At 39.7% G+C, this 27,817-nt stretch overlaps 2 protein-coding genes across 2 annotated transcripts in view; one reads left to right on the plus strand and one right to left on the minus strand.

Moving 5' to 3' along the window:
- LOC121954272 (lysyl oxidase homolog 2A-like) overlaps positions 1-23,404 on the plus strand; it is a 42,078-nt gene extending 18,674 nt beyond the window's left edge. The window contains exons 5-14 of the mRNA XM_042501650.2: positions 2,934-3,150; positions 4,596-4,779; positions 7,289-7,440; positions 7,534-7,701; positions 11,676-11,841; positions 11,970-12,210; positions 12,546-12,661; positions 14,564-14,700; positions 15,134-15,245; positions 19,935-23,404. Coding sequence (XP_042357584.2) covers positions 2,934-3,150; positions 4,596-4,779; positions 7,289-7,440; positions 7,534-7,701; positions 11,676-11,841; positions 11,970-12,210; positions 12,546-12,661; positions 14,564-14,700; positions 15,134-15,245; positions 19,935-20,005 — 1,564 coding nt within the window. The 3' untranslated portion in view covers positions 20,006-23,404. The remainder of the gene's footprint in view (positions 1-2,933; positions 3,151-4,595; positions 4,780-7,288; positions 7,441-7,533; positions 7,702-11,675; positions 11,842-11,969; positions 12,211-12,545; positions 12,662-14,563; positions 14,701-15,133; positions 15,246-19,934) is intronic.
- r3hcc1 (R3H domain and coiled-coil containing 1) overlaps positions 15,316-27,817 on the minus strand; it is a 30,721-nt gene continuing 18,219 nt past the window's right edge. Inside the window, exons 8-9 of the mRNA XM_088085686.1 lie at positions 22,219-22,359; positions 15,316-19,637 (exon numbers count right to left, since the gene is read on the minus strand). Coding sequence (XP_087941812.1) covers positions 22,250-22,359 — 110 coding nt within the window. The 3' untranslated portion in view covers positions 15,316-19,637; positions 22,219-22,249. The remainder of the gene's footprint in view (positions 19,638-22,218; positions 22,360-27,817) is intronic.

Raw genomic sequence — 27,817 nt, forward strand, 5'->3', positions numbered from 1 at the left:
GATTTGATGCTAATCTTACATATTGATGCATTTAAACTGAAGAAACCACAGCGTAAGAAGCGTCAGCTCAGCAAGGAGAGCTTTGTTTTTTGTTTATCACTTAAGATCACAAAGCCTTTGTGGTTTTAAAGTGTGTGGTCTCACATGGTTCACTTTTTTTACTGAGGTGAAAGATCACGTTCAATCTCTCTTTTATCTAGAACAACAGAGGACAACTATATTAACCAAACATGCTGATAACAGTCTATTGAAATCTAAAAATCTCAATCACATTTAGCATCTTATCACATTTCATGGCCCACCGGTTGTTCTTGCATTTTAACTGTTTTGTAGCTACATAATGTTTACAGCATCTGGATAAGCTGTAAGAACTAAAGGGCTGTAAATGTTGCTCATGCTGGTTTCATTACATGGTCTGCTTCTTCCACGGCCCCGACCTGCTTCAAGGCCCTCTGTTGTCGGGTACCTCAGTGACCCTTAGTTGATGACTTCCACTCAAGTATGGGGGTCGTGACAGTGAGGGACTCTCACAACAATCCCCCCATTGTGCTTCACAGCGTGGTGTGGTTATTGTTGAATTCTTCACAATAAATAACTAAAACACCCATATCCCTTTAAAACCGCTGCTTAATATTTTTGTGAAGTGCGATAAAAGAATAGTAAAATATTTTATGTGCTGATTATGCTGCAGTACTGCCAACCATTTTCCAAACCAAGTGGGTTTTTTTTTTTTTAACTTTTGAAGATGATTTTCATACCTGCAATTGTAGTATGGTATGAAAATACCCTTTTTAATACAAAACTTCACATAGAAAGTCTCACACATCAGTATGTAACTAAATTCACAGCAGACTGTTTTGAAGCTCCTCTTTGTTGTTGTCTGATGTGCTTGAGGAAATGTGGCTCAGCTGGTGATGATTAAGTGTTAAACGTCTGAACCTCTCATCAGCACTTGAACACACCAAGTGGACCACTTTTCATAACAGTCTATGCAGCAGCATTGCCATGCAGTGATGACATAACCTAAAATAACAACAACGAAAAAGGCTGACAAAACGTTCACTGTGATGGATTGCCTTCTGGAGGAAGTTTAAAGTTCTGCAGGTTTTGGCATTAAATCATACCCTTGGGTACCCAAGGGTTGTAAAAAATCCTTGCATTCTTTATTTTTTTTCATTCTTCATTTTTTTAAAATTTAACTTAAAAAATGATGATATGCTTTGTAATATGGTTGGCGGTGTAAATGACCCTTAAAATGTAAAGAATTTCTGTAAGTAAGGTAAAAGTTTAAGATAAATCTCCCTGTAACCTATTATTTTGAAAGTCCAATTTCCGGTTGATTTGGCGGGACCTTTATTTTGAACCCGCCTAGGCGGAAACGGTTTTTTTTTTTTTTTTAACGGTTCAAACATTTGAGGAAAATGGAGTTGTAAACGCCGAAATGTTTGTGCTCAAATGTAAAACTGTTTATTACCGAATAAAGTGCCCCGTTGACGTGGGAGCATCGTAAGGTGTGGTTTAAATAAGTTTCTTTGGTTTTTGGTTGTGTCTTTCTAACTGACATTATGGTAAATTAGTGAAAATTGAAGTGGTTAGCTGTCGCAGCGTTCAAGCTAAAAATAGCTGCTGACGTACGTCAACAACGTAAACATCACTGATGCCGATATGCATGTTTCACTCGTGTAAATAGTAATGTGATTTACTTGTGTATATATTTATATGGTCTATGGTTATACTGTTCAGTTGTGTAAGAGCTGATTTTATTTATGGGCGTGTGCGCTGTCAGCTGTTATGGTGGTTTGGAAGGTGTGTTTTTGATATAAAGAAAGCGGTTTGTTTATTAAGATCCCCATTAGCTTCAGTGTTAAACAGCAGCTACTCTTCCTGTTGCTGTTTTCATTAACAATATTTCTTTTACTAGATTACATAAATATACATAACATAAAATTCTTACTGGCAGTTTGAACAAGCAACAACCAACACAAACTTAAAGGCTGTCTGATATATACAGTAGCTCTACATAAGGATTTATTGCTTCAATAGTTAAGAAAATACAGTACCTGGAAACTTCAAGAAAAACAAGATAGACCACTTGAAATCAATTTCATATTTAACCATCAGAGGTACGCATCATATATAGTGATCTACACTATTCCTTTTGTAAATAAATATAATCTGAACTTTATGTGAAAACACACTGTATTACTTTCAGAAATCAAAAAACTTGGTAGTGAATTTCATGCCACCATTGCTTGACAATGCTCCTGTCCTCTGTGTTAAACTAGATCTACAGCGAGGCAACAGAGAATGATGCTCTGATGACTGTTGAGCAGAGTATTGATATTATATTTCTAATAAAACTCACAAGAAAAGAATGTAACCTACTTTTCACACTTAACCAGACCAAGTGTTAAAGTAGGTTGCACTATTTGGTGATGGTGAAACAAAAAATAAAAACCTTATAAAACCATCAGTACGCTCTACCATTACCAAGTTTTTCTATTTCTGGGGTGGCTGTGGCTCAGAGGTAGAGCGGGTCATCTTCTTATTGGAAGGTCAGTGTTCAATCCCGGCTCCTCCAGGCAACATTTCAAAATGTCCTTGGGCAAGATACTGAACCCCTAATGGCTCTCGATGCTGCGTCATCGGAGTGTGCGTGTGTATGAATGGTTACTGAGTAACAGGTGGCACCGTGTACAGTAGCCTCAGCCACCAATGTGTGAATGTGTGTGTGTGAGTGATTGAATGTGTGATGTGGTGTGAAAGAGCTTTGAGTGATCAAAAGACGAGAAAAGCGCTATACAAGTACAGTCCATTTACGATTGTCTTGCCTGGGGTTTACCACTGGTGGTAATGTAATCTTATAAAAATAGTCAGATAAAGCACACAGTAACGTTTTTAATAGTTTGTATTCATGTATCATTCTCTTTCAGATTGCTGGCCAGCCGTCGTAAGAAGAACTACTGGGGTTTCTCTGTCAACTGCACAGGCAACGAGGCCGACCTGTCTGACTGTAAGCTGGGTGGAGAGATAAAGCTGAATGGAAACCTTACCTGTGAGAAGGGCATGCCTGTAGTGATCAGCTGTGTGCCTGGACGTGCCTTTGCTCCTAGCGTCAGCGCTGGCTACAGGAAGGCCTACAGGGTGGAGGTAGGTCAGCACAGCAACAACAAAAAGGTCCTGTGTTTGAAACTCAGCTCCATTCATGTCTGTGTAAAGTTTGCATGTATTTCAGTGTTAAAGTGGGTAGCAGGGATCTTCAGCTGTTAATGTTGTCATGTGCGACACCTCATTAAAGTTACTGGCTGTTAGAAGTAGGGAAAGTAAATGTGCAGGGATCTGTCTTGGTGGCATTTGTGAAAGGGAAGACATTCTGCGTACTAATTCCAACAGTGTATACTGAAATATTGATACAGGAGGGAAAACTAGGCTTAAACTGCAATACATGACAGAGACTGTTAAAAATACAGAATAGAATACATACAGAATACAAAAACAAATTGCTGTGTGACTGCAGGCAGCTTCTCATGTGGGGGAGGACAGTTAAGGTCAATGAGTGCACTGGATTTTGGTGATTTTGTTAGACTGAGCAGAATCAGATGTTTGGAAAAACTGACTGTTTCTAATAAGGAAGAAACAGTCATATATTCTGATCCCATCTGGAGGTCTGAGTTATCCATTGTGGGAGAACAACTTTAAACTAAACAATTATCAACAGACTCCCCGACACTTCAACAACTACGTTTCTGATTGCATATGGCTGATATTAGTTCTACACTGCAGATGTTTTTGACATTTTTTTGAATAAATTATTATTGCTTCATCTTCAATTAATTCATTAATTATTCCCAGAAGAAAACTGTGCATGTGGTTTTATAGTGAAAATTTGAGGGTACAATTCAAAATCTGCTTGCTCCCCAGATATATTGGTGCATTATTCTTGCACTATAAAAAAAAAAACATGAACATTTTTTATGTAAATAGCAAGCACATGATACACAGTACTATAATCAGTTCTTGATATGAATCCAGCCCTGGATTATAACATTTCCTGTTTATGAATCAAGTGGCTCTGAAGTCAAGCATCTGGAAACACTTGCATGGATGAGCGCTACACATCTGTCATGTATACAATCAAATTGGCAGTATTCTGTTTGGGTGTTTATTATTTTTATCAAGTTATTACCAAGGTAACACCTATTTTCTCTCAATCCCCCAAAACAAGGAACAATGATAATCTGATATAGACCAAATAAAACCAGGAGTGACAAGTATGTTTGAACATTCAGCCTGTTTTATTTACATCTCTGAGGTTATGAGCAATGTGTGCAGCATAGTAAGCCTGCTTGTGTATTGATCATGAGGAAATCATTATTCAGGACATGGCTGATTACATATATTGTACATATTATACAGAGGTTACTGAAGACACTAGCTAGTCACATGTTGCTGCATATTGTACTTTAAGAGTTTTAATTAAGAGCTGACTAACTGACGTAAATAAATCCAGTTAATTCAGCTAGATTTTAATAATTTGCAAGACTGTTCTCTGTGGCATTTTCACTCATTTTAGCTGTGGTGGACTGTTTCTACAGCAACCCTTGGTGCGTCTAAGAGGTGGAGCTATGATTGGCGAGGGGCGAGTGGAGGTTTTGAAGAATGGAATATGGGGAACAGTGTGTGACGACAACTGGAACATTAAAGCTGCCACTGTGGTGTGTCGAGAGCTGGGGTTTGGTAGCGCGAAAGAGGCCTTGACTGGCGCCCGACTGGGACAAGGTAGGGACACACTATATACTGTAAATAATGGTACACTAATAAAGAGAGTGAAAGAAAGAAAAAAAAAAGTAAAATGATTTTTTTTAAATCGACTTTTTAGAGGTGGAAGTATTGGAAAACAGAATTTATACTCAAATTTTTTTTTTTTTTTAAATTTATCGACGTATCATTATATATTAACAGACAACCTTGAAATTCTATATATATGTAGAGAGTCTAAAGTTACTTTTTTACATGGGAAATAATATGGACTAGACCGATAAACTGGCTGGGCCAATTTATTGCAGTACAGAATGCCAGAGATATATTTGAGACAATTCAGAAAAGTAGTTCCTCTATTTAACAGGTTGTTTAATTGACTGGTGGAAAAAGTTTTTTACATTTTTTACATTTGAAAATAAATTATTTAAATTTTACCATATAGCGCTGTACATACCCAAAAAATAAGACGAGCTATGTCACACCTGATACCATGTGGCCTATCTACTGCCCTGCCACCATCCCCAAAAAATAAATAAATAGATTTAAAGAAATGAGAAGACAAAAATACAATAATGCTCATAACGGTGATAAAAGTAAAAAACAATTACAAATATATATAAATAAAATAAAGGTTGATGGATGATGTGAAAACAAAGGGCCGTTGAACTGTTAATCACAATTTAAACCACTGCATAGTTTACCTAGTACAAAAAAATACTATGTACACATATAGACATGCAGACAAATGCTCACACATAAATGTAGCCTTTCTCTATAAAGAGAATCTGAATATGAAAATGATAGCTGTCAAGGCATGAAACCTTTAAACTGTTGATCTTTACGAATCAAAACTTAGATTGTCAAACGATAGCCTAGCTTTCAGTGCTGAATAATGCCTAAATAAAACATTTAATCACATTGTGACCTTAAAATCGAAAGTCAAGTCGAAAAATCTATTTTGAGAAGCGTGATACCCCTCTGTTATAGGGTTTTTTTAAATCTAAAAAATAATAAAGATGATAGATTATTGGCAATTTTTTTGAACATGGCCTTAAAATATCTAGTATCAGTGGGGGTTTCAAAGAAATCATGTAATTATTCTGATGGCTGCTCACCGTCACAGTCGTCACACAAACTGTAATACTTCCTCCACACATTCACGGATATTTTTGAGAAAGTTTTAACAAGCTTTCAGCTTTGATGACATTTCACATTGACAGCACTTATCCTAAGTCCAAACTCAACTTCGAGCAGAACTCCACCCCAGCTGTGAAAATGAAAGGTGCCTGCTGGAACCAGAGACCCCCACCTCCACCTTATCTTGGCCTCTGTATCAACACCTGTTTTTGTCTCACTTCAGTCAGCCCAGACCTGATGTCAGCAAAGAAATAAATTGGGGAATGTATGCAGCAGCACATTAATGCTTACACCTTGACCGAGAACCCTATTCTGTGAAATCTTACATACCACAGCCTTATAAGAATCATATGTGCGTTGGATCAGATGTCCTCTCCTCTGCCTTACTCTCATGACAAAACACAAGAGCGCACAAAATGTTCCAGCGGTGAAAAACAGCCTTTATGGGTTTCAGAGGAGGAATTCTTTGTTGGAGAGTACACAAGGTTATTTGAGGGACGGATTTCTCTATGAGCTGACCACTGCATCAAAAAAGGGCACCGCACATGTAGATCATAGACTTGAAATAGCTGATTGTGTTTGTTTTCTGAAGTTTAGTTTGAAGTGGACTAAACACGAATGTCAATAAAACTAAAATGGCAGGTCCCGGATTTGAATGGCACACTCGAGTTGTTACATAATATGCTACTTCTATATATGTCATATTTTTCACTCATGTTTTTGTGTCTTGCATTTGAAAAGAAAGATAAATATAGAATTTATTCAAAGTATTCTGATCATTTGTCAGACCTGGAAATTGACTATAATTACAGCAGCACTGTGTTCTTCGTGTTGCGACTTTATTCCGTCCGTCGCGACGTCTGGCTGCCGTCTCACAGCTCACACCAGAGACATTCCTGCTCAGTCACATGGGAAGAAAACCAGCATGGAGGCAGTACTCACACATGTTATTATGGAAACTCGGCTACACTGAGATGATGCAAAGAGAGAATTTTTATTTTTTTCTAAAGGCCTCAAGTGTCTCATTTTCAGTCAGCATATTTAAAGACTGCTGGTTTCCTTTGTGCCGTAATTCAAGGGAACAGGAAATATGACATCTGTCCTTGGATGCACTTGTTGTTTTAAGAAAACACACAAGCAGACGAGGCTACTGCTGTTTTACCCAGGAATAGTGGGAATTACAGACTCGTTTTTCCCAACATCATTGTGTAACCCAAAGATCAGATGTATTCTTCACAGTAATGGAATTAGATGACTAAAATAAATTTCAGTAATACATACACTCCAGCCGTTTGCCAAATTCGTGGTGACAGTAAGTCAAAGTGAGTCATGAGTTCAACAGAATTACTATTACACATTTTATGTGTGGAATGTATTTGTCTTCCCGTAGGGATCGGGCCAGTCCACATGAATGAGGTGGAGTGCTCTGGGTTTGAAAAGTCACTGACTGAGTGCTACTTCAACCAGGACTCCGTGGGCTGTAGCCATGAAGAAGACGCAGCAGTCAGGTGTAATGTTCCCGCCATGGGCTTCAACAAAAGAGTGAGTGCCACACTCTGTCACTCTGTCTCTATAATATAGAAAATGAAGATTTGAATAGAACTGGAGGACACACCTGTCTGTCTCTATCCTTAGCTTCGGTTAAATGGCGGGCGTAATCCCTATGAGGGTCGTGTGGAGGTCCTGGCAGAGAGGAACGGCTCTATGGTGTGGGGCACAGTGTGCAGCGACAGCTGGGGGACCATGGAGGCCATGGTGGTGTGCAGACAGCTGGGTTTGGGCTTTGCCAGCCACTCTTTCCAGGTAAGGTGTAAATGTTGCTCCACACATCCACTTCCAACAAATCATTTTGAAGACGAGCTTATCTTCAGTGCACAGGCTTTCAGCCTAAAGGAGATGGTTTAGGGTTTATTTGGGGCCCTGGCATAGCACACAAACTGGATAATTTATGCTATCATTCACAGGTAATTCACTCACACTTGTAGTAGTGCACATGTTGCAAAAAAACACATTAGCTAATTAATTTTTTCAAATCAAGCCTGGAAGGCAAATGGTGTCTTCATTTAATTGTGAGTTGAGATAGCAGGGGAGGCATGGGCCAGTTATGACAGGCTCTATATTTACAAGATTAAACTATAAATATAAAGGAACAGGACAGGTACCAAGCTAAATACTGTAGTTTTGAAAGGTCTACCTAAAAACTCAATATCAGTCTAAGTGGACGCTATGTCTAACGTATTTTCACTGCTTTACCTCGCTGTCACACAGCCTTTTCCTTTGGCACGACATTTCTCATCTGCCACTGGTCAGCTGTTTGAGTCCGAAATTGCTGTTAGCTGTTGTTACGCAATCCGACTAAAACAAAACTTCACCTTGAAAACACTCAATACAGCGTCCACTTAGACTGATATCGTGTTTTTTAGGTAGGCTGTTTTAAAGTGACCCCTCTAAAAAGCATGAGTATGCTGAGCTGTTGGGTGCGCGCCCTGTCTGTTTCTGCAAACTGGGAGCGCGCCAGCGCCAACCGCCAGCTACTGTACGTGATACACTGACTATACATAAGTATATTATACAGCCTCACTGCAAAAATCCCAAACTATCTCTTTACATGCTCTGCCTGTCACCAGTCGTTCTTCAGATTTTTGTACACTGTTTTGTTTTTTACCTAGAGTGATAGTTTATATTTCCCATGTACTTCATGTACATCAACGATATGTTATCTGAAAGTAAAAATACATTGACCTGTGTTAAATTGGTAAAGAAAGAAATATTCATATACATAGATATACTGGAAGCTGTCTTTCTCAAACTGCTGAGAGAGGTCTGTCTGCACCTCAGGACAGGCCTCTGCTTTTCAGCTTTATTTTTCCTCCCATTATGGATCTATAATTACTAAGTTATGCTAATTAATAGCTTACATAAAATACAGACATTATTAAATTTCATGCAATTAATGGATTTGAGATAATATGAAAGTCACAGCCGTGTGTAATATGGACCTGAAACCACCCTGCCAGCACTACCCATGTTAATGTTGGTCTTTGTAGTGGTTGCCATTAACTCTGTCTTGAGCTTTAATGATCCCTGAGAGCAAAATAAGGTTGTAACTGTCTTAAAAACTTCAAAAACACACAGTCAGAGCAGAGAGCAGGTCAGAGGTGGTAAACTTGTGGCACAGATGAGCTTTACACTCCTCAGCGGGAGTGAAGGGGAAAGCCTTCATTTGCTTTTTGAAGTTTAGTGAAGCTTTCCACCGCTAAAGCCTGTGGCATGACATGGCTGCGTCATACTTCTGTCCTGCTTACGTTTACCTCTTCCCTTTTAAAGGAGACCCTCAGTGCTCCCTTTATGTCATGAGGTGAGAGGCTGGTAAAGTTACCCCCCCCCCCCCGTGTTCTTTATATATTTCTATTTTTAAACCACTCTTGCATTTGTGGCTGAAGGTGATAAAGGTGTGGAAAGTATGTGTGAATCAGTGGGGTGGTGGTTGATAATAGCAGGAGGTTTTACGAGTGGAACTTGGACTGGATGTGTTGTAGGCTGTCTGTTTTGCTAAAGTAAAGTATTTGGGACAATTTTGTGCAATTCACTTCTAATGAAACAACACGTGAACATGTCATCATGTGTTTGCGGGCACTCGCCCTTTAGTTAGGCAAAATGCAACATTGTGGTTTTCCAGTGTAAAATAAAGGCTCTACATGTGAGTACAAGTAGCTATTCCCCTTTTTAAGAATCACACTACAGTGCCAAGTCGAATAATCACGTCAGGGTACCATAATAACATGTCCTTTTATCACCACACACAATTAGTTGCCATCACACTAGAGTTCTCATGTTTACAGCAAGTTTAGGAGTAACAAACGCTCTGTTATTGTATCAGAGACAGAGCAGCCTCTTCAGAGACCCTTCCCTGTCTGAAATACTCATGCAGGCAAACCTCACCACCAGATGGAACAAATGACACCAACTTTAAACTATACTGCTGTATATCTGCCCCTCTCCTCAGCCCACAAGCAGGAACTCCCACATCCATATCCCTCAGCTCAATTTCTTTCTCATGAATCTTCCACTTTCTTGGAAGATGGTGGAAAATGTGAGCACAGGTCATTTCCCTGTGGTCTGCTGAATGCTGTAATAAGGCTGAGTCAGGACAGTGAGAACAGCAGAGCAACCCTTTGCTGTGTGTGATGTGTGATACTGTCTCTGATTTCTGTGGGACAATTGGGATAACATATCCTAAATTATTACAGGAGGAAAATTAAAGTAATGTTTCTACTTAAAACATTACCACTCACATTTCCAAAACACTTTAAGCAACATGATCTTGATCTGTTAAAATCCAGCTGACTCTGGCATAAATTAACCTGCGTGAGAGGGCTGTAGAATTGAGACTTGAAGTTGAGTGAATTTAAAGGTTTGAAACTTAAGAAAGTACACTTCATTCTTCTGGCAGAGAGTCAGACAATATGATTAATACCAGTCAAGTCTCTTTATGGTAAATACAGAACAAAACAGCTCTCCTGGTTTTGTCCTGAGGTAAAAAATCTGTCCACAAACACAAGTTTGCTTATTAAAATACCAAATTTCTGTATGATGTACTAAAACTGAAGACAAACCTCGCTGCAGTGTGTGCTCTCGTGTAGTACTATAATACATTACAGAGATTATCTTGTGGACAGAGCTGGGCTCGCTGTTTCTTCCTGTCTCCAGTCTTTGTGCTAAGCTATGCTAACATGCTGCTGGCTTTAGCTATAAATGTGGTATCAATCTTCTCATTGAAGTCTCAGAAGGACAGTAACTGCATTCGCCAAACATAAAGTCACAAAAATGAGGTATTGAGACTGTAACTGGACTCACCTTAGACTTCTCCGCCTAAAGGTTTGATTAATTTCCACATCTGAAAGCAAAAATGACTAAATAGAGATGCACGATAATGATTATTTCAACCGATATCGATAACCGATCATTTCCAGCTTCTCATGGCCGATAAGATACTGATTACCGCTAATTTATTTTAGTTTGTTTTTCATTACCTGAAGGTATGAAAGGCTGAGATGTAGTGAGTGCAGATGAATTTAACATTATAGCTCTGACCTAACCACATTAAACTGACATCACTACAGTAACACAACAAAAGCAAGAACAGTTCTGACTCTTAAAATGGACAGTTTGTTTTCAAATGAAATGCTCTGACAGTCTTTCAAATCAGAATAACTGTACATTGTATCACTCAATAAAAATATAAAAGCTTTTCTATAACCAAAAGCCTACAGCTGCTTAGATAAAACATTGATGAATGCAGATAGATAGCAGGCTGTTGCTGCATAATGCAGTGTGTGTAGTACTGGTGGAGCGAAACCATGGGCAAAACAGGCTAAATCAAAGCAATTTATGCTTATTATTATCGGTTCTGTTTATCGGCTAAAAATGTAATTACTGTAATCATCGGTATGACGACATAAGTCCTATCATGGGGCAGATAATTATCCATCCCAATAATTATTGTGCATCCCTACTTATATGACCCGGGAAAATCCCAGAACAATAAAGACAGAAAGACGGTGACAGACGGGCTTTGTCTTGACCACACACCCTGACTATTTAATTATTAGGCCTAGCCTTTAGAGACTTTGACTAAAAAATAGTAGCCCCCAACAACAAATTTACAGGATGTTTTCTGTTATTTCAGCAACACTTCACCTTGCCGTACCTTAAAGATACAAGTCTTAATGGGCTCCGGTTGAGTAAAGTTGTTTTCTTTGCTTCTCTTTCATCAGGAAACATGGTACTGGCAAGGAGATGCCTCAGCTGATGCAATTGTGATGAGTGGAGTGAGATGTTCAGGAACTGAGCTGACTCTGGATCAGTGTCTACATCACGGGAAACACATTGACTGTCCCAAAGGAGGAGGACGCTTCGCTGCGGGGGTCTCCTGTACTCAGTGTAAGACAGTATCTTAATTTAAACATTTTATCAAAGACTTGCTTGATGCTCTCAGCTACCAGGGAAAGTTCGTGCGTCACTGAGGCTGTGTCTAACCACCATGTCCCTTATTGCTTTCACCCTCACAGTGGCCCCAGACCTGGTTCTCAGCGCCCAGGCTGTGGAGCAGACCACCTACCTGGAGGACAGACCCATGTATGCACTACAGTGTGCCCATGAGGAGCGCTGTCTGTCCAGTAGTGCTGACACAGCAGACTCTAACTCCTACCGCCGCCTTCTCCGCTTCTCCTCGCAGATCCAGAACAACGGCCAGGCAGACTTTAGGCCACGCGCGGCACACCACTCATGGGTTTGGCACGAATGTCACAGGTGAGACCTCAGCGAGAACTACACTTTGTAGTTTTCTGCGGCTTTTATAATAGTGACTTGTGCAACCTGCTCTGCCACTCTCAAGCAATTATGTAGGAGTAAATGTTAACGCTAATGCTGGATGTGAAAGTGTCATGAATGAAATTAGATGGGATGAATCTTAAATAATTAATTTCTGTCTTACCCAGAAATCCCTGTATCCTGCTGGTGATTAGGCTTTTCTCCTCTTGCTGTAAATCTGTTAAGAGTGGGTCGAAGGTTGTTATTGTGGAGTTGCTAAATATAGGAGTATATATAGAATGCTTCAACATTATTTTTCTCCTTGTCCAATCCAGACATTACCACAGTATGGAGGTTTTCACCCACTATGACTTGCTGTCTCTAAATGGCACAAAAGTGGCAGAGGGACACAAAGCCAGCTTCTGTCTGGAAGACACTCACTGTGACGAGGGTAAATATTCCTTCTTCCCTTTTCATTTCAAATATATACTGTGGCTTTGTATAGAATTGTTCCACTAAACCAGCTTTTTTTTCAACGTGTTGCAGGCATCAAATTCAAAATGAGTGAATATTTGCAAAAAAACAATAAAGTTTATCAGTTTGAACATTAAATATCTTGTCTTTGTAGTGTATTCAATTGAATGAATTTGTGAATGAATGTGGATTCACAAATCATTGTATACTGTTTTTATTTACGTTTTACACAACGTCCCAACTTCATTTGAAATGGGATTTGTAGTTTAACACAAATTCATTGTGTAAAACGTAAAAAACGATATTTAGGGGTGCAAACTTGTGAGTACGCAGTCACGAGGTGAACTAGGTAAATGAGATCAGGCTGCTGAAAAAAGCCTATTTTACTACAAACTCTCTGACCATCAATCGCCGTTTTTTGATTGAACCTCACTGTCCACTGTTGTTGCAGTTGCGGCAATTTAACTCGCGGCTTGGCTCAATTATTAGTGGCACTGTTCAGTTACCACAGAGTTTCTCGCTCATAAATATATATTTTTATTTAAACTTTTTTTCAATGGCATACTATACACTATGATTTTATCATACCTATAACTTTTTTTTTATCATACTATACTATGCCTGTCTTACTGTTATGCTATATTGTGGGATGTTTTTATGACATCTATTAACATACAGTGATATGGCTTTTTTTTTTTTCACGCTATGACTTTTTTTTTTACATAGGCACCCAACCACATGGCAGTGATTCTACTTTTTAAATAGTTTACTGTCACTTGATATCAACATACTATACAATAAATTATATATGCACTTTTGCACGACATGCTGTTCAATTAATTTTTCATACTATTTTGGACGACATTAAGGACTAACGCTCATACTATAGTATGAGTTTTTCCTGCCATTTTGGATTGCTATTTTGCTATTTTGTATGATGTTTTTTTTCCTGGTATTTTGGACAGCATACTATATTATTACTTTTTCATGCTATTTTAGCCAACATACTTTGTTATGAAGTTATATGAATATGAATATGACATGAAGTTTTTGTACCATTTTTGACAAGATGCTATACTATGACTTTTTTATGCTATTTTGGACGACATACTATTGTAGAACTTTTTTATGCTATTTTGGACGGCACTTTGTGCAATACTTTTTATTCTATTTTGGACTGCATACTATACTATGATTTCTTTTACGCTATTCTTCACTACGTACTATCTTGTGACTTTTAATGCTATTTTGGACGACATGCTATGACATGACTTTTCATGGTCTTTAGGATGATATAATATTGTATCAAATTTTTAGTTTGAATGACATATTATAATATGACTTTTTTGCTGTTTTAGGGAACATACTATACTATGACTTTTTCCTGTTATTTTGGCCGACATATTTTACCATGACTTTTTTCATGCTTTTTTGGACAACATAGTATACTTTGACTTATTTTTAATGTGCTGTACTTTGGCTGTTTTATATACATATTATTCTATGGCTTTTATAGATAAACTATTGTATGGCATTTTTTTTGCTGATATACTTGTCTGTGGTATATTTTTCAATACATTATACTTTGCCATTTGGTTCAACATACTAGGTATTTTTTTTACAGTGTGTGCTATTTGTTAGTATCAACATAGTATATCGGGAGTTTTTTTATGGCATTCGAAACTGTTTTTTATTGACAGTAGACTGTGGCATTTCTTTTCTACACATACACTTCTTTCACCACTGATGAGTTTTTTCCCCCGAATATTATTAAAAACCTCCATAATATTGTTAAGAAGAATCTATTTTCAAGTTGGTGATATCTGTATGTTGTCAGTTTTGGATGGCTTTAAAGTAAAACTTTGCTTAATACTTACAGGTATCCAGAAGAAGTATGAATGTGCAAACTTCGGAGCACAAGGCATCACAGTTGGCTGCTGGGATACCTACAGGCATGACATTGACTGTCAGTGGATCGACATCACAGACGTAAAGCCAGGCGACTACATCTTCCAGGTAAAACATTTGGTTTGTCAGTCTAGCCATAGAAGATATGACATCTGTTTCTGGAAACACTGTCTCATCTCCAGCCAGTGTGGTCTTATAGACCAAACAGATACTGAGACTTTCCATGTCTCTGCATCTGCTTATATTGAGAAATATACTCTCAATTCAGATGTTAAAAAACAAGCAGAGGTTGTATAAGGACACAGGGTCTTCTGATGGAAACTTCAGCTACTGCAGAAACTAAATTTGCAATCTCTGGATTTTAAAACAAACCCTGACATTATCACTAGAAAATCATCTTTCTAATCGGTTGCAGCAATAAAACTTGTCTATCACTACACCTCCAATATTCTGTACCTGGTAGCACTTAAAAAGTGACTTTATGTACAGCTGAAAGACAATGTTTATTTCGGACATTTCACACTGTTTTTTGTTCCCCCAGGTTGTGATAAACCCCAACTATGAGGTTGCAGAATCAGATTTCACCAACAACATTATGAAGTGCCGCTCCCGCTATGATGGGCATCGGATATGGATGTACAACTGTCATATAGGTGAGACTATTACCTTAACAGGATCATTATCTCCTCTGCATTGGGATTAAAAAACGATGAAAAACAAGGGTTTATTGTAGATTATTTTTTTATTGAAAGCAACATTCACCCTAAAATTAATAGAGAACATTTTGCACAGTTTAGTCATAAGACTTTGAACTGAAATGATCAACAACCCCATACAAAAAATATGACTTCATATTCCTGACATTTCTGTCCCCTTAAACTGGTTTACAGTTTTACTCTTCACCTGATGTAGATGTAAACATCCTCATGTTAAAGGCTAGTCAGGTCTTTTGAAGATGCTAAACTTTACAATTACATTTCAAATTCAGCGTGCAGACAAAGCGTAGCTCCCCAGACCCCTTATGATGAAACACAAATGGTCCTAAGTTTCCCTCGCCCGGGCGCAGGTCACCGGGACCCCCTCAGAGCCTGGCCTGGGGGGTGGAGCCCCATGGGTCAGGTGCGATGTGAGTTGGGCGGCAGCCGAAAGCAGGGACCTTGGGAATCCGACCCTCAGCTGCAGAAGCTAGCTCTAGGGACGTGAAATGTCACCTCTCTGGTGGGAAAGGCACCTGAGCTGGTGCGCGAGGTTGAGAAGTTCCGACTAGATATAGTTGGCCTCACTTTGACACATAGCATGGGCTCTGGAAACAGTCTTCTTGAGAGGGGTTGGACTCTCTTCTACTCTGGAGTTGCCACTGGTGAGAGGCGCCGGGCAGGGGTGGCAATACTTATTGCCCCACCTGGCTCAGTGCCTGTATGTTGGAGTTTACCCTGGTGGACGAGAGGGTAGCCTTCCTCCGCCTTCGAGTGGGGGAAGGATCCTGACTGTTGTTTGTGCCTGTGGTCCAAACAGCAGCTTTTTGGAGTCCTTAGGGGGGTTCTGGAGAGTGCTCCTTCTGGGGATTCCCTAATTCTGCTGGGGGACTTCAACGCCCACATTGGCAGCAACAGTGAGACCTGGAGGGGTGTGATCGGTAAGAATGCCCCCCCCCCCCAACCTGAACCCGAGTGGTGTTTTGTTATTGGACGTCTGTGCTCGCCACAGATTGTCCATAACGAACACCATGTTCAGGCATAAAGGTGTCCATATGTGCACTTGGCATCAAGACACCCTAGGCCACAGTTCAATGATCGACTTTGTAGTCGTGTCGGCAGACTTGCGGCTGCATGTCTCGGACACTCGGGTGAAGTGAGGGGAGGAGTTGTCAACCGATCACCACCCTTGTGGTGAGTTGGTGCCGATGGTGGGAGAGAGCTGGTCAGACCTGGCAGACCCAAACGCATTGTGAGGGTCTGCTGGGAACGTCTGGCAGAGTCTCCCGTCAGAAGGAGCTTCAACTCCCACCTCCGGGAGAGCTTCGAACATGTCCCGGGGAAGGCGGGGAACATTGAGTCCAAGTGGGCCTTGTTCCATGCCTTCTTTGTTGAGGCAGCTGATTGTTGCTGTGGCCGTAAGATGGCCGGCGCCTGTCGTGGCGGCAACACCCGAACCCATTGGTGGACACCAGCGTTGAGGGATGCCGTCAAGCTGAAGAAGGTGTACTATCAGGCCTTCTTGGCCTGTGGGACTCCTGAGGCAGCAGACAGGTACCAGCAGCTACGGCGGTCGCCGAGGCAAAAACCCGGGCGTGGGAGGAGTTTGGTGAGGCCATGGAGAATGACTTCCGGATGGCTTTGAAGAGGTTGTGGACCACCATCCGGCGTCTCAGGAGGGGGAAGCAGTGCTCTGTCAACACTGTGTATGGTGGGGATGGGGCGCTGCTGACCTTGACTCTGGACGTTGTGGATCAGCGGAAGGAATACTCGAAGACCTCCTTAATCCCACCGACACGCCTTCCGGTTAGGAAGCAGGGCCTGGGGACTCGATTGAGGGCTCTCCCATCTCTGGGGCTGAGGTTGCCGAGGTGGTCAAAAATTCCCTCGGTGGCAGGGCCCCAGGGGTGGATACAATCCGCCCAGAGTTCCTTAAGGCCCTGGATGTTGTGGGGCTGTCATGGTTGACATGAATCTGCAGCATGGCGTGGACATCTGGGGCAGTGCCTCTGGACTGGCAGACCGGGGTGGTGGTCCCTCTTTTCAAGAAAGGGGACCGGAGGGTGTGTTCCAACTATAGGGGGATCACTCTCCTCAGCCTCCCTGGTAAGGTCTATTAAGGGGTACTGGAGAAGAGGGTCCACCGGATAGTCGAACCTTGAATCCAGGAGGAGCAATGGGGTTTCCGTCCTGGTCGTGGAACTGTGGACCAGCTCTGGGCCCTTGGCAGGATTCTTGAGGGTGCATGGGAGTATGCCCAACCAGTCCATATGTGCTTTGTGGACTTGGAGAAGGCATTCGACTATGTCCCTCGGGGAGTCCTGTGGGGGGTTCTCGGGGAGTATGGGGTATCAGACCCCCTGATACGGGCCGTCCGTTCCCTGTACGACCGGTGCCGGGGCTTGGTCCGCATTGCCGGCAGTAAGTCGGACTCATTTCCAGTGAGGTGAGGTTGGACTCCGCCAGGGCTGCCCTTTGTCACCGATTCTGTTCATAACTTTTATGGACAGAATTTCGAGGCGCAGCCAGGGCGTTGAGCGGGTCCAGTTTGGTGACCTCAGCATTGGGTCGCTGCTTTTTGCAGATGATGTGGTCCTGTTGGCTTCATCAGGCCGTGACCTTCAGCTCTCGCTGGATCGGTTCGCAGCTGAGTGTGAAGCGGCCGGGATGAGAATCAGCACCTCCAAATCCGAAGCCATGGTTCTCAGCTGGAAAAGGGTTGAGTGCCCTCTCCAGATAGGGGAAGAGATCCTGCCCCAAGAGGAGGAGTTTAAGTACCTCGGGGTCTTAATCACGAGTGAGGGAAGGATGGAGCGGGACATCGACAGGCAGGTCAGTGCAGCGTCTGCAGTGATGCGGACTCTACACCGATCTGTCGTGGTGAAGAGGGAGCTGAGCCGAAAGGTAAAGCTCTTGATTTACCGGTCGATCTTCGTTCCTACCCTCACCTATGGTCACAAGCTTTGGGTAGTGACCGAAAGAACAAGATCGCAGGTACAAGCGGCTGAAATGAGCTTCCTACGGAGGGTGGCTGTGCTCTCCCTTAGAAATGGGGTGAGAAGCTCAGTCATCTGGGAGGAGCTTGGAGTAGAGCCGCTGCTCCTCTGTGTTGAGAAGAGCCAGAAGAGGTGGCTCGGGCATCTAATTAGGATGCCTCCCAGACGCCTCCCAGGTGAGGTGTTCAGGGCAGAGAGAGACGATGTCTCCCAGCTGGCCTGGGAATGCCTCAGTATCCCCCAGGAAGAGCTGGACAAAGTGGCTGGGGAGAGAGAAGTCTGGGCTTCCCTGCTTAGGGTGCTGCCACCGTGACCCGACCTCGGATAAGCGGTAGAAAATGGATGGATGGATGGATGGATTCAGCGTGCTGATGTAAAGCCATCTATATGCAAAATGTATATGCCTTTTAGCTGCACTGTATGTTTATTTAAAACTTTACATCACTGAAACTTTTAAACAGTGGTTGTCATATTTTCATGGATTTGTGCAGTACTAAATGCTACGATCAAGTCTCCTTTCCCTGAAATGACTCAAGAGATAAAGTAAAATTCTACAAGTATCCATCATTGTATTGCAGAGAGACAAACCACTGAACAAGTCCTGTCACTCCCACATCAGGCACAAAAGATAATTTCAAAGAACATCCCATTTCTATATGACAAAAAATAAATTACTCAGCATTTTTTATACTATATACAAAGTTGTGTAATTCTCTCTTAGTGGCATTTTTGGACATGCCCTTTACAGAGGTAAGATCAGGACAAAATCGCAGCACAGTAACACATACAAACATTCCAAGTTTCCAAAGTTCATCAAAAACGTCTGAAATCTTTCTGTTATGTGCAGTAAGAAAGAACTTTAACACAACAGGTAACAATCCTAAAGGGTAGTTTGGTTATTTAAAGGAAAACATAAATATTTAAACAAAAAAAAAAAAAAAAGCCCAACTGCACATTTTGCATCAACAAAGTTTTAAAATGAACTAAAACATTAGAAAATATATTTCTGATTCCAGCATAACATTGTTACATTTTTCTCACATTTGAAATGCTGGCTAAATTTGATTCTGTTAATGGAGCTACATTACATTTGTCAGTTAGATGTATGCGCTCCATATAAAATCTTGCTGTAACTACAGCGCACAATGTAAAAGATCTCAGGAGGACACTTGAGCAGGGTGGATGTTGCAAATGTGTGGCAGTCTCCTTCTTCACAATGCAAACGTGCTGTACCAATCAGTGAGTCAGGCAAACGGTGCTGGACGGCAGTCATTGGTTATGATCAGCTAGCTTTTTGTGGCAACTGGAGTCTGTAGTGGGTCAGTGAATGGAGGCTGACCTCTGCTGGCCCTTTCTGTAGAAAATAGAAAGCCTGTTCATTGATATTTTTAAAAAAGGTATCATACCACAACATGCTACAAAACAATTTCCAAAAGTTAGTGGACTTTTTTGGACAAAAGTTTGTTAGGTTTTGAAAACACACCACTGTCAATTAATTGCAAGAATACCATTTTTTCTCATTGTGAATAAGGCTTGTTTGGATGTTTCAGTGGTTTAGAAAGTTTAGATTAGTTTGACCAGGAGCTTCAGCATTTGTAATAAATTACATAATATTGCTCTTATCATTGTCTTTCCTTGTCTGACTTCACAGGTGGCTCAAGGAGTTCAGAAATGGAGGAAACATTTCCTGGATTGTTGACTAACCAGCTTTCACACAGGTAGACCAAAGATGGACATTAAAGACGGACGGACAATAGGAAAGAGTATATTGGTGTTTGACAACCACTAGAGGGGGCTGTACGGTTTTGCTTCCCTGGAGCTCTGCTGAACTGTGGTTGGGCTCAGGGCTTAACAGATACAATGGACAATGATTCAATGGGAAACTCAACTGCTTGCGTTCTAACTCTGTTATCCACATTCAGCTGTTCAAAAGTGTCCTTATCTGATATGCCTCATTTCCACTGTGTGTTCTGACTCAACTCACTTCGGTGCCTGGTCCTTTTCTCCATTTTGTTTTTAACTGCATAGTACCCCTCAGTGAAGGCGGGATTCTCAGCTGTGCTGTAACATCATCTTTAACTCAGTTAATCCTTTCATCAACAACCGTCTTCACATTTGTGGACTGCCATTTTATCAAATTTGGGTCGAGTTAATTTTAAAAAAACTATGGTCGCTATAAACAGTAGCTTTGCTATTTAAAAATGGAAGTCTTGTGAAAGGACGTCCTGTGTTGTGTTAGTGAGGATTCTCTCTGACAAATCAGTGGCCTACAGTGTTTTACCGTCTAGTATTGGCTCAGCTTGCTCAGAGCCTCGAATGAGTTGAAACCCATACCATGCAGTGAAAATGCAGCATTGGTGCCTTTAATGTCAGTGAAATGTAGGTTTTGACCTGGTGCTTATTCAGCCAAATAACTTAAATTAACTGTGCCAACAGGTGTTTTATAAGCCAAAGTTTCAAGAGTTTGGGAAAACCCTCACACCAAAAACAGCTTATGGTGAGTTTGCTGGATGAAAAATTAATCTCAAACTCATATCTACATACGAATGCAGAATTTGTAGACAACGGCACAAGATTCAGGTTTTGGATGCGTTCTGGTCAATACTACATCTGTAGTCAGAGCAGTATTGACCAATCATGTTTGAGCAGGCTTTGGTTTCCTGCAGGTAAACAGTCCATGTGGAGAACAAAAGAGGTGGAACGCATTGGCCCAAATGCAGTCTCAGAACCCACCGGCTACAGTCTGACAATGATTTAACTTTTTTTAGCTTTACTAAAGTGGCTGCTTGTGAAACAATCGAGTCTTAGATGTCATAGCTCAACTTCGGCTCCATTGCTCCATCTCTACATCTCTAGATAGTAACTGGACTGTAAACATTGACCAGCACACAGCAGAGGGTGTCTTGCTCTAGATATCACCTTTCCGGATATCTGCTAGCGACACTGGAGCCCCAGAAATGATTGGGGTTATTTCCCCCAGAGGTTTTAATAGTTGTCAGACTGATAGCTGATGAGTTCCAAGATTGGATGAAAATAGTCTTTTGCTAAACCTGGTGCTACAACTGAATCTTGTATGTTTATCTCCACTTTAATTTAATTGGGGCTGTTTTATTCACATCTGTTTCCACAATATTGGATAGTTAAAGACTTTTCCTAGAAAGCAATATGGCATAATCTATGGAAAATTATTCCAATTTTTATGAAGATGACAACTTGTAACCAAGACTGTAATGTAGGCTACCTAAAGTTTTATTTTTACATTTTCTGTTTGGGCCCCTCCAGTGCTGAGTGCAGTAAATACATCTGCTACAGCAGTTGATTAGATTTGTTCACTGCTGAGTTTCTGACAATCTGTAAGGATTTCCAGTCAGAGTCTACCACGTACTTGAGCTTGCTTTTAAAAATGTTTTATTTATTAATTTTTTGTCTTGGTTGTTAGAGCAGGCACATTTTCATCTTCACAATCTGTGCATTCCGTCAGCTTCTGTCTCAATGTCTGAGATCTCTTACATCACGACCATCAGGGACTATTATTACATTGTGGTTGTACTGTAAAAGCCACAAATGTATGTGAAAATGCCTCTTGATTTGTGGATAAGTTTGTTTTTGTAATGTAGCAAATTTAAAGATCCTTCTTTTTTAAAGAGTACTTGTTGCTTGGCTGTCTGACTGGTCATATTTGTATGTAAGGGTGAATGTGAAAAAACTACATTTTTTTAAATTAAATATTGGTTAAAGCAGATCCCAGTTTTTATGATGAAACTTTTTATAATGTTGAAGTGTATAGCAATGCTTTCAAAATGAACCTGGCATAAAAGTGAAAAGACAAAACCCTAAAACAACAGTGGGGTAATGGGAAAGTAAAGTAACTGATAAAAGCAAAAACACGGTATAACTCCGCAAACTTCATTTGTCAATTGTGTTATTCTGTTCACCTGCATCAGCCAGCTGTGTTTGCAATTCCCCTCAGTATCGCTGCACTCTACCTCGTCCTTGCAGCCCTAGGGCCCTGGTCACCATCCGCCTGGCAACAGCACAATCTGTCCTAGGACGTTCCTTCACTGGCTGGATAAACTCTAGAAAACAGCACAGAAACAACATTCTGATCTACATCATGCAGTATTGAAACAAAACACTAATTCTCATAGGATATACAACAGTGGGACTCCCAAGATATTACACAGTAAGCATATTATTCCAATCAACAGGGCTCAAATAACAGGGTTGCAAACTCATTAGAAATGAAAAGGCGACAGGGATAGTGTCAAAAGTTAGCATGAAAATGTCCTATTGTGGTATGTCATTCAAAATAGCATATGGAAGTCATAGTATGCTGTGTCATCCAAAATAGCGTGCAAAAAATCCCAACCCTATAGTATAATGTCCATTGTGCAATAAAAAAAGTCATAGTATATTGTCATAAAAAAGAATCAGACTGGAGTCCAAATTAGCACAAAACAGTCGTACTATAGAATGTCGTCCAAAATGGCACCAAAAGGCCATACTAAAGTAGGTCATCCAAAGTAGCATGAAAAAGTCATAGTATACTATGTTGTCCAAAAATACCGCAAAAAAGTCACAGTATTGCATTTCCTCCAAAAAACCACCAAAAAGTCATACTACAGTATGTTATCCAAACTGGCACAAAAAGTCATATTATAGTTGTCCAAAATGGCACTAAAAGGCCTATTGAAATATTTTTTCAGCCAAATAACCCCTGACCGGCCCAAAACATTTTTGGTAGAAAGAAAAACAGGGCAATCAGTGTTTGATTTATTAAACAAAATTGTAACTGAAAAATACTTTAATATTTGGGAGTTACAACTTGTGGACATAAAACCCATTCATCTGTTTTTTCAACATGCTATTATTATGTTTTTGGCCTTATTTTCAATATGGTATTATGACGTGTCTCTACGAGTTTTGAGATGTCATAATTTGAGATTTGTAGACGTACCATATTAGGTCGTTTATAGCCGTTTCTTAGAAATGCTATATAATGACGTTTTTGGACTTTTTCTCGACATGCTATACTATAGGGTGTCTCTACGAGCTATAATATGTCGTTTTCAGCCATATTTTGGACATGTAAAAATTAAACGTTTTCGCTACACTATACAATGCAGTTTTGGGCGATTTTTTTCCACATGATATAATATGACTTTATGGCCTGTTTTCAGTCCTTTTTCCAACATGCTATGTTATGGCGTGTCTCTATAAGTTGTAATAAACACTTACCAGCCATTTTTAGGACATGCCAAAATTTGAGATTTCACCATACTACAATATGCAGTTTTCAATCATTTTTTTTTGACATGCTTTATTATCAATTCTTGGCCTTTTTTGGTCCTTTTAAGCAAATGTGTTGCTAGGGCGTGTCTCTATGAGCTATAATAAGCAGTTTTCAGCCGTTTTTAGGACATGTCAAAAATTGAGACTTTTTGCCATAGTATACTATGCAGTTTTTGGTCATTTTTTCAACATGCAATAATATGATTTTTTGGCCTGTTTTTGGTCATTTTTTCAACATTCAAAATGTTGATGTTTTTGCCCATTTTTGCAATGTTCTATGTTATGGCATGTCTTGGCAGGCTATTATAAGCGGTTTGCTGCTGTTTTCAGATGTTTTTGGGACATGTCAAATTTTGACATTTTTGCCTTACTATAGTCTTGGATTTTTGGTCATTTTTTCAACATTCAAAATGTTGATGTTTTTGCCCATTTTTGCAACGTTCTATGCTATGGCGTGTCTTGGCAGGCTATTCTAAGCAGTTTATTGCTGTTTTCAGATGTTTTTGGGACATGTCAATTTTGACATTTTTTGCCTTACTATAGTCTTGGATTTTTGGTCATTTTTTCAACATTCACAATTTTGATGTTTTTGCACATTTTTGCAACGTTCTATGCTATGGCGTGTCTTGGCAGGCTATTCTAAGCAGTTTATTGCTGTTTTCAGATGTTTTTGGGACATGTCAAATTTTGACATTTTTTGCCTTACTATAGTCTTGGATTTTTGGTCATTTTTTCGACAATCAAAATTTTGATGTTTTTGCACATTTTTGAAACGTTCTATGCTATGGTGTGTCTTGGCAGGCTATTCTAAGCAGTTTATTGCTGTTTTCAGATGTTTTTGGGACATGTCAATTTTGACATTTTTTGCCTTACTATAGTCTTGGATTTTTGGTCATTTTTTCAACCTACAAAATTTTGATGTTTTTGCACATTTTTGCAACGTTCTATGCCATAGCGTGTCTTGGCAGGCTATTCTAAGCGGTTTCCTGCTGTTTTCAGATGTTTTTGGGACATGTCAAATTTTGACATTTTTTGCCTTACTATAGTCTTGGATTTTTGGTCATTTTTTTCAACATACAAAATTTTGATGTTTTTGCACATTTTTGCAACGTTCTATGCTATGGCGTGTCTTGGCAGGCTATTCTAAGCGGTTTCCTGCTGTTTTCAGATGTTTTTGGGACATGTCAAATTTTGACATTTTTTGCCTTACTATAGTCTTGGATTTTTGGTCATTTTTTCAACATACAAAATTTTGATGTTTTTGCACATTTTTGCAACGTTCTATGCCATAGCGTGTCTTGGCAGGCTATTCTAAGCAGTTTCCTGCTGTTTTCAGATGTTTTTGGGACATGTCAAATTTTGACATTTTTTGCCTTACTATAGTCTTGGATTTTTGGTCATTTTTTCAACATACAAAATTTTGATGTTTTTGCACATTTTTGCAACGTTCTATGCTATGGCGTGTCTTGGCAGGCTATTCTAAGCGGTTTCCAGTTGTTTTCAGGTGTTTTTGGGACATGTCAAATTTTGACATTTTTTGCCTTACTATAGTCTTGGATTTTTGGTCATTTTTTCAACATACAAAATTTTGATGTTTTTGCACATTTTTGCAACGTTCTATGCTATGGCGTGTCTTGGCAGGCTATTCTAAGTGGTTTCCAGTTGTTTTCAGGAGTTTTTGGGACATGTCAATTTTGACATTTTTTGCCTGACTATAGTCTTGGATTTTTGGTCATTTTTCAACATACAAAATTTTGATGTTTTGCACATTTTGCAACGTTCTATGCTATGGCGTGTCTTGGCAGGCTATTCTAAGTGGTTTCCTGCTGTTTTCAGGTGTTTTTGGGACATGTCAATTTTGACATTTTTTGCCTTACTATAGTCTTGGATTTTTGGTCATTTTTTTGACAATCAAAATTTTGATGTTTTTGCTCCTTCTTGCAACGTTCTATGCTATGGCGTGTCTTGGCAGGCTATTCTAAGTGGTTTCCAGTTGTTTTCAGGTGTTTTTGGGACATGTCAATTTTGACATTTTTTGCCTTACTATAGTCTTGGATTTTTGGTCAATTTTTCGACATACAAAATTTTGATGTTTTTGCACATTTTTGCAACGTTCTGTGTTATGGCATGTCTTGGCAGGCTATTCTAAGTGGTTTCCAGTTGTTTTCAGGTGTTTTTGGGACATGTCAATTTTGACATTTTTTGCCTTACTATAGTCTTGGATTTTTGGTCATTTTTTTGACAATCAAAATTTTGATGTTTTTGCTCATTCTTGCAACGTTCTATGCTATGGCGTGTCTTGGCAGGCTATTCTAAGTGGTTTCCAGTTGTTTTCAGATGTTTTTGGGACATGTCAAATGTCGACATTTTTTGCCTTACTATAGTCTTGGATTTTGGTCATTTTTTCAACATACAAAATTTTAATGTTTTTGCCCCTTTTTACAACGTTCTCTGCTATGGTGTGTCTTGGAAGGCTATTCTAAGTTGTTTCCAGTTGGTTTCAGAAGTTTTTGGGACATGTCAAATTTTGACATTTTTTGCCTTACTATAGTCTTGGATTTTTGGTCATTTTTTCAACCTACAAAATTTTGATGTTTTTGCACATTTTTGCAACGTTCTATGCTATGGCGTGTCTTGGCAGGCTATTCTAAGCGGTTTCCTGCTGTTTTCAGATGTTTTTGGGACATGTCAAATTTTGACATTTTTTGCCTTACTATAGTCTTGGATTTTTGGTCATTTTTTTGACAATCAAAATTTTGATGTTTTTGCTCCTTCTTGAAATGTTCTATGCTATAGCGTGTCTTGGCAGGCTATTCTAAGTGGTTTCCAGTTGTTTTCAGGTGTTTTTGGGACATGTCAATTTTTGACATTTTTTGCCTTACTATATTCTTGGATTTTGGTCATGTTTTCAACATACAAAATTTTGATGTTTTTGCACATTTTTGCAACGTTCTATGCCATAGCGTGTCTTGGCAGGCTATTCTAAGCGGTTTCCTGCTGTTTTCAGATGTTTTTGGGACATGTCAAATTTTGACATTTTTTGCCTTACTATAGTCTTGGATTTTTGGTCATGTTTTGACAATCAAAATTTTGATGTTTTTGCACATTCTTGCAACGTTCTATGCTATGGTGTGTCTTGGCAGGCTATTCTAAGCGGTTTCCAGTTGTTTTCAGGTGTTTTTGGGACATGTCAAATTTTGACATTTTTTGCCTTACTATAGTCTTGGATTTTTGGCCATTTTTTCAACCTACAAAATTTTGATGTTTTTGCACATTTTTGCAACGTTCTATGCTATGGCGTGTCTTGGCAGGCTATTCTAAGCGGTTTCCTGCTGTTTTCAGATGTTTTTGGGACATGTCAAATTTTGACATTTTTTGCCTTACTATAGTCTTGGATTTTTGGTCATTTTTTTGACAATCAAAATTTTGATGTTTTTGCACATTTTTGCAACGTTCTATGCTATGGCGTGTCTTGGCAGGCTATTCTAAGTGGTTTCCAGTTGTTTTCAGGTGTTTTTGGGACATGTCAATTTTGACATTTTTTGCCTTACTATAGTCTTGGATTTTTGGTCATTTTTTTGACAATCAAAATTTTGATGTTTTTGCACATTTTTGCAACGTTCTATGCCATAGCGTGTCTTGGCAGGCTATTCTAAGCAGTTTCCTGCTGTTTTCAGATGTTTTTGGGACATGTCAAATTTTGACATTTTTTGCCTTACTATAGTCTTGGATTTTTGGTCATTTTTTTGACAATCAAAATTTTGATGTTTTTGCACATTTTTGCAACGTTCTATGCTATGGCGTGTCTTGGCAGGCTATTCTAAGTGGTTTCCAGTTGTTTTCAGGTGTTTTTGGGACATGTCAAATTTTGACATTTTTTGCCTTACTATAGTCTTGGATTTTTGGTCATTTTTTTGACAATCAAAATTTTGATGTTTTTGCACATTTTTGCAACGTTCTATGCTATGGCGTGTCTTGGCAGGCTATTCTAAGTGGTTCCCAGTTGTTTTCAGGTGTTTTTGGGACATGTCAATTTTGACATTTTTTGCCTTACTATAGTCTTGGATTTTTGGTCAATTTTTCGACATACAAAATTTTGATGTTTTTGCACATTTTTGCAACGTTCTGTGTTATGGCATGTCTTGGCAGGCTATTCTAAGTGGTTTCCAGTTGTTTTCAGGTGTTTTTGGGACATGTCAATTTTGACATTTTTTGCCTTACTATAGTCTTGGATTTTTGGTC

This window comes from Plectropomus leopardus, chromosome 2 (assembly GCF_026936395.1).
Source record: "Plectropomus leopardus strain MGB_pleo_1.0 chromosome 2, ASM2693639v1, whole genome shotgun sequence".
NCBI lineage: Eukaryota > Metazoa > Chordata > Actinopteri > Perciformes > Serranidae > Plectropomus > Plectropomus leopardus.